The sequence below is a fragment of the Euprymna scolopes genome, chromosome 2, assembly GCF_053919585.1.
Source record: "Euprymna scolopes isolate OS-2025 chromosome 2, ASM5391958v1, whole genome shotgun sequence".
Taxonomy (NCBI): Eukaryota; Metazoa; Mollusca; class Cephalopoda; order Sepiida; family Sepiolidae; genus Euprymna; species Euprymna scolopes.
This window is the reverse complement of record NC_136483.1, coordinates 111,761,273-111,767,406: the sequence shown is the minus strand read 5'-3', so window position 1 is coordinate 111,767,406 and position 6,134 is coordinate 111,761,273. Positions and strand designations below refer to the sequence as shown.

Below are 6,134 nucleotides of genomic sequence, written 5' to 3'. Positions count from 1 at the left end.
ACTTACTATGTTAAAGAGAGAGTCGGGTGTCATTTTGAATTTTCCAATACATCGGTAAACACTGTATGCTTTTCGAGCTGAATAAACATGTTACATTAAATAAAAACAAGAAAATTATATCCAGTTTGGTAGAAAAGTAACTTGTTTTGCCTTTGATAACATTTGTTATATATTTGTTTTTTTGACAACTTTTTCGAATCTATGTGTACAATAATACAAACCTTAAAAATTCTAAAAGGAGTTAAATTTCTCTGGTCGAAGGCAGAATTGATACTACACTCGCCAAATTTCATTAAAGGGACAATTCAACTCTCCAAAGGGGGGGGGGCCTTTTGAAATGAAAAGTAAGTCTATTACTAGTATCTGTTCTTCAGATGCTGCACTTGAATTTCTTGTTCTCTTTCGGTGGAGGAGAAATCCTTCACGACTGAGACAATTTTTATTTTTGTACCTTTTCTCCACGTTAAAAAACGACCCTGGTGTCTAACTCTGTCCCGTGGGGAGGCATAGTAAATAGGTACTACATGAGCAACGACCTTAACTTCCGGTCTGCGCATGCGCCGTTCGCAACTTCCTATTGGCCGGTGATTCTTTTTCAAACAGTATTTTTTTTCCATTCTTTAATATTTTTACTCCGCATTTAAAAGTTTATAGTATACAAATCACCATGGCTGCTGTAAGTATTATATATATATTTATTTTAAAAAATAACAAGTATTTAATTACGCATATATTAACTGGCATAAAATTAACTTTAAAGTACTATTGTTTGTTTTTTTTTATTGTGCCGAGCTAGTCGTTTTCTTTCATAAAAACCACGTTGTGTTCAGGAAGTTCACAGATAAAAAAGTTTTTCATCAAAAAAAGTTAATTTTTTAAGAACTTATTTAGTCTAATAATAACTTAAAAATGGTGTATTTTTATTTATTTATTTTTGATCATTGATTATTAATGGTTCAGTAGTCGCCCGATTGTTTTTATCTTTATTTAAAATTCATATTTTAGTCACGTAAATTATTTTAAGTGAATTTGTTTTTGAAATTTATTAATCTATTTTTACTTTAACACTGTTATACAGAAAAAAAAAATTAAACATACTAAAACTTGTTTACAAAATGACTGTTTTGTTTCCGGATTAGTCTTCATTTCGGTGTTTCACAATAAAACTTGGGCATTTAGTAATAGAGACACTAGACAGGTACTTATACAGAATACGGACCGTACTGAAATAATAACGTTATTTAAAAACCCATACTTAACACGGGGAGGGGGTACTGTAACTATTTTGTACTTCACCTAATAATTTAATAAACAAAAGATACCGTAAAACTTGAAAATATAGTCAATGTGCTCGGTTTACGCCAACTGAAGACGCCTCAACAACATTTTCTAAAAAAGAATCGCGGGTTTGTATTACTGTACACATGGATTCGAAAAAGTTGTCAAAAAATAAATATATAACAAATGTTATCAAAGGCAAGATAAGTTACTTTTCTACCAAACTGGATATAATTTTCGTATTTTTATTCAATGTAACATGTTTATTCAGCTCGAAAAACATGCAGTGTTTAAAATTCAAAATGGCGCCCGACTCTCTCTCTCGGAGAGGGTAAGTTTGGGAAAAGGTATTATAAATTATAAACTAGACAAAATACTGTTAGAAATTCGCTCAATATATGTTACCGTGACATAAGTTGACATATATTCGGTGTTTTTTTAATAGTATTTTGTCTAGTTTATTATTTATAACACCTTTTCCCAAACTTACCGTGTTAAAGAGAGAGAGTCGGGCGCCATTTACAATTTTCCAATACATCAGTAAACACCGCATGTTTTTCGAGCTAAATAAACATGTTACATTAAATAAAAACACAAAAATATATCCAATTTGGTAGAAAAGTAACTTCTCTTGCCTTTGATAACATTTATTTGTTATATATTTGTTTTTTGACAACTTTTTCGAATCTGTGTTGAGTAATAAAAACCCAAAATCGCTTTTTTTTTTTTTTGTTTTCGGGTATGCTGAAAACGAATACTGCAGGGAAAATTAGCGCAGACAAATAGTTTTCTAGATATGAATTACTGTATTATGCAATGTAGTTCCTAGTAATTTGAATTGGCCGCCATCTTTGTTTCAATGAAATGGTGCAGTGAGCATGCGCAGACGAACTTTAAAGTTAATTCTACGAAATGCAAACGTTTATTCAACGTCATTTCTAGTTAATTCCACACACTAAAATAAATGCTGTCAAGAATTCAAATTCAAGAAAATTCGGTCAATGTCCAACCTGTTTATTCCGGAAGCTATTCTTAACATCGAGAGGTTGAAAATAAGAAAATGCCTTTCGGAATAACCCCCCCCCCTCTCAACCTCTCCATGGTAAGAATGGCTTTCGGAATTGCACTGAAAAAATACTGAGGGTTTGCCGCTTTCATATGTTTCCTGTTCAAACATGGCCGCCAATGATTTACATTTCAAAATACAGGTAATCTTGAATAATCGCTTTCTTTGTTTATAAGCCCATTTGGCAGAAGTGAAGTCCGACATTTTTAGCTACGGATGACCAAAACCGTATAGAATGAACCTTTTCTTTTTATGTATATACTGGCATTTCAGCCCGGCGTTGCCCGGGTGTTTGGAGGTGTATGTTGAGCAAAAAAAAAAAAAAAAAAAAAGTGGTAGTAGGAAGGCAGGCAGGCAGGCTCGAATCTGTACCGCGAAGGAGGAAAAGAATGGGGGAAAAAAAACGTGATGTCTTTGCTGTTATGACCACCGCCAAACCAGAAGGGACGTAGGTTTAAATTGAGGCTTAGACAATCGAAAAGAGGGGATGACTTTCGACAATATCTGCGAAAAAAGCGACCCCTCCCTGTAGAAAAGTGCCCAGTTGAAGGTGAAGATATTAATGTTTTTAGCCAATTTTTCGATATTTTTCATCTGAAAGGTCGAGCTTAAAAAACGATACTGACCTTGCAAAAATTCATCGCCTCTGTCAAAAGTTTTCGGCAAACATGCAAACATACATATATTAGTAGCTCAAATTTTCGACCCAAACCGATTAAAAAGCTCGCCCTATCTCTGAATACCCTTTATGTAAAATTTCAAATGTTTAGACTAGAAATTGTCTAATTTGGTAGAGACCACAGCGATAGGTGTATCAGAATTTTTGGGCAAATCGCCATTGCAAAACATTTGATTAAATAGACTCTCCATGTCTACAAGCTTATAACAATATGAAAATGTATTTTCAAACCCTAATTTTTATTTCAATAAAATGAGCAAAGACCAAATTTTAAAATCATAAAAGGTTTAATTGAAAAATATACAATATTTTTTTTTTCATCAGTTTTCTTTAAAAAAAGATTTCATGAAAAGCAACATAATTAACTTGAATCGAGATCTAATATACAGGGTGTCCCAAAAGTCGCACATCATCTAGGTTTTTATGAAAATAAATATAATATCTATTTTCTTGTTCATTAACTCAACAGATGGACAATTCTAGTACACATTTGAGATGTTCCCGAAGACAAAAATGCCAAGAGGGACAGATCTGGTGAGCGGAGTAGCCACTCCACGAAGATCAGTATATGGTGTGCAACTTCTCAGACACCCTGTGTGTGTGTGTGTGTGTATATATATATATATAACTGCCAAAAAATCACTTACCTGCTCCAAATTACTAAGCTATGGGTGCTTCTATTCTTCCTGTATAATAATTTATCCATATTTATATATTAAATTCCATATATTTTTTAAATGAAAGGATTTTTCAACCAAGAGTCATAGTAAACTGTCTCTTCGATAATAGTTTATCCGCCATTGAGGAACCCGGATGTTATTCGATTTCTCGCTTTGTTATGTATGGAAGTATCAAAGTGACAAAAATAATTATTTTAAAAACATAAAAACAACACATTAGTTATCTCGATAAGGTAAATATGAAGAATTACTGTACCCTCGAAAATTCCTTTAAAATTTCCACTTTTATAGGTTTTCCGTGTGCTGTAAATGGAAATAACCTTTTAAATATACGGCAAACGAGTAATTTCCAAGATATGAAGAAATGTTAGTGGTCAAAAAGTGGGTGTTTACTCGTCTATAATAATGTAACGTCAAATGGGCATCCACTTTATGGCCACATTGGGGGGTGGGCAATGTACAATGTACACAATTTAACATAACATTCTAGGAAACAAGCATGGGTGGGGGCTGCCGGTTAAGGTTTTTCGAGAGGGAGATGCTTAGTTTAATTAACCATTTTAACGTAAGTAACGCGAACGCGCCGATATTAACTGTGCATCTTCATGGAAGCTGTGTGTGACAGAACGGTAATCAGTTTCGGTTGTCTTCCCTTTGTCCTTTTGCCAGGCAGCCTTGTCTCCCTTTTGTATTTTTGACATATTTCATTTCAACTACAAAGTGGCCAGTATGTGCTACCATAATTGCAAAATAGTAACATTTCATTCATGTATTTTGTCCGATTACTAAAAATTGGCTCGACCAAATGTCGATTTTTTTTTTTTTTTTTTTTTTCTCTTAAAGAACTACATGAATTTTTGATATTTTAATTCTACTTCGAGTGAATTTTTTTTTTTTTTTGTTTTAAATATCTAAAAAAAGAAAACATTGAATACAATATAAGCAGAACATAAGCTTCCAATAAAAAAAAAATCAACATGGTTTTAAAAAAAAAAAAAGGTTTTACACTTGGGACTTTACAGGTAAATTTCCAAAAAAACACTTTTTTATTGTTTTAAATTACAATATATTATTTATTGATCTTTTATCTTCAATTTGTGATATATAAAACTTCGGTGAGTAAATTAATTATTAAAATTTTAATAGACATTTCAAAATGAAGGGGTGAATTTAAAAAAAAAACGTTTGTCTAAAATATTATATTTAGTTTATTGGAAAGAGCATAAAATTTCACATTGACCCTGAAAATATCATAAAAATTTAACCAATAGAAAAATTTTGATAGGTTTTTAAAGTTTAAAAATTGAAAAAAAATTAACTTGTATAATTCAATTGATTTCATTATGTAAAAAAAGATGGCTGCATGAAGGCGCACCGGCATTTTGTAAGCACTTTTTTAAAAAATGAAAATTAATATTTATATTATTTTTTTAAATAACATCAATAGTTTTGATTTGAGACCATAATTAACCAAGCTCTAGTCTATCATTTTACAGATGCTAAACTTCTGACTGACCAACAATATGGATTTAGGCAAGCCCGTTCCACAGCAGACATCCTCCTAACTGTAATCTCAGAACGTATATACCAGTCACGGAACAAAGTGGGGGAGGGTAGAGCGGTAGCTCTAGATATATCTAAGGCTTTTGACAGGGTATGGCATGAATCAGATAGATCATACGGCATCACTGGTAGAATGCATAACATAATTAAATCCTTCTTGGATAAGAGAAAAATCCAGGTTGTCCTTGACGGTCGTACATCTAAACAATATGATATAAATGCGGGAGTGCCTCAGGGGTCTATCCTTGGACCTCTGTTATTCCTAATATTCATAAATTACCTCCCTGACAAAATTGTCTGTGAGATGGGTATGTATGTTGACGACACCATGCTCTATAACAGACACGACAGGAAAACAAATGAACACATATCAAAAGAAATGGCAGAAACACTAGAGGAAGACCTCCGATCTGTAGTGGAATGGGGACAAAAATGGATGGTCACCTTCAATGCTGTCAAGACTAAACTTGTTTCCTTCAATAATTACAAGAAACCTTCCCTACCACCAATAGCAATGGCCAATGACTTTTTATCTGAAAGTACATCTTTTAAACTCCTCTGCCTAACTTTCACAGGAAACATGAGTTGGAACAATTACATTGAGAACATTGCCAGGACCGCTGCGAAGAAGGTGGGTTCTCTCATCCGTGCTAGAAAACTATTAACGCCTGAAAGTATCCTATACCTCTATAAGGCCACCATTCGCCCATGTATGGAATATTGTTGTCATATTTGGGCTGGTGCATCTGCTACAAGTCTGTCGCTCCTAGACAAGGTTCAAAAGAGAGTCGCCAATCTGATAGATCCTGAACTTCAGCTTCTGTCACATTGACGAAATGTTGCATCCATCTGCCTGTTCTACAAGTAT

The 6,134-nt window shown here is 33.3% G+C and overlaps 1 protein-coding gene across 1 annotated transcript in view; it reads left to right on the top strand.

Annotated features, from left to right (window-relative positions):
- Positions 1–542: 542 nt before the first annotated feature.
- The window catches only part of LOC145294218 (small nuclear ribonucleoprotein F), a 28,468-nt gene continuing 22,876 nt past the window's right edge, over positions 543–6,134 (top strand). The window contains exon 1 of the mRNA XM_080141328.1: positions 543–676. Within this exon, the coding sequence (XP_079997454.1) occupies positions 668–676 (9 nt within the window). The 5' untranslated portion in view covers positions 543–667. The remainder of the gene's footprint in view (positions 677–6,134) is intronic.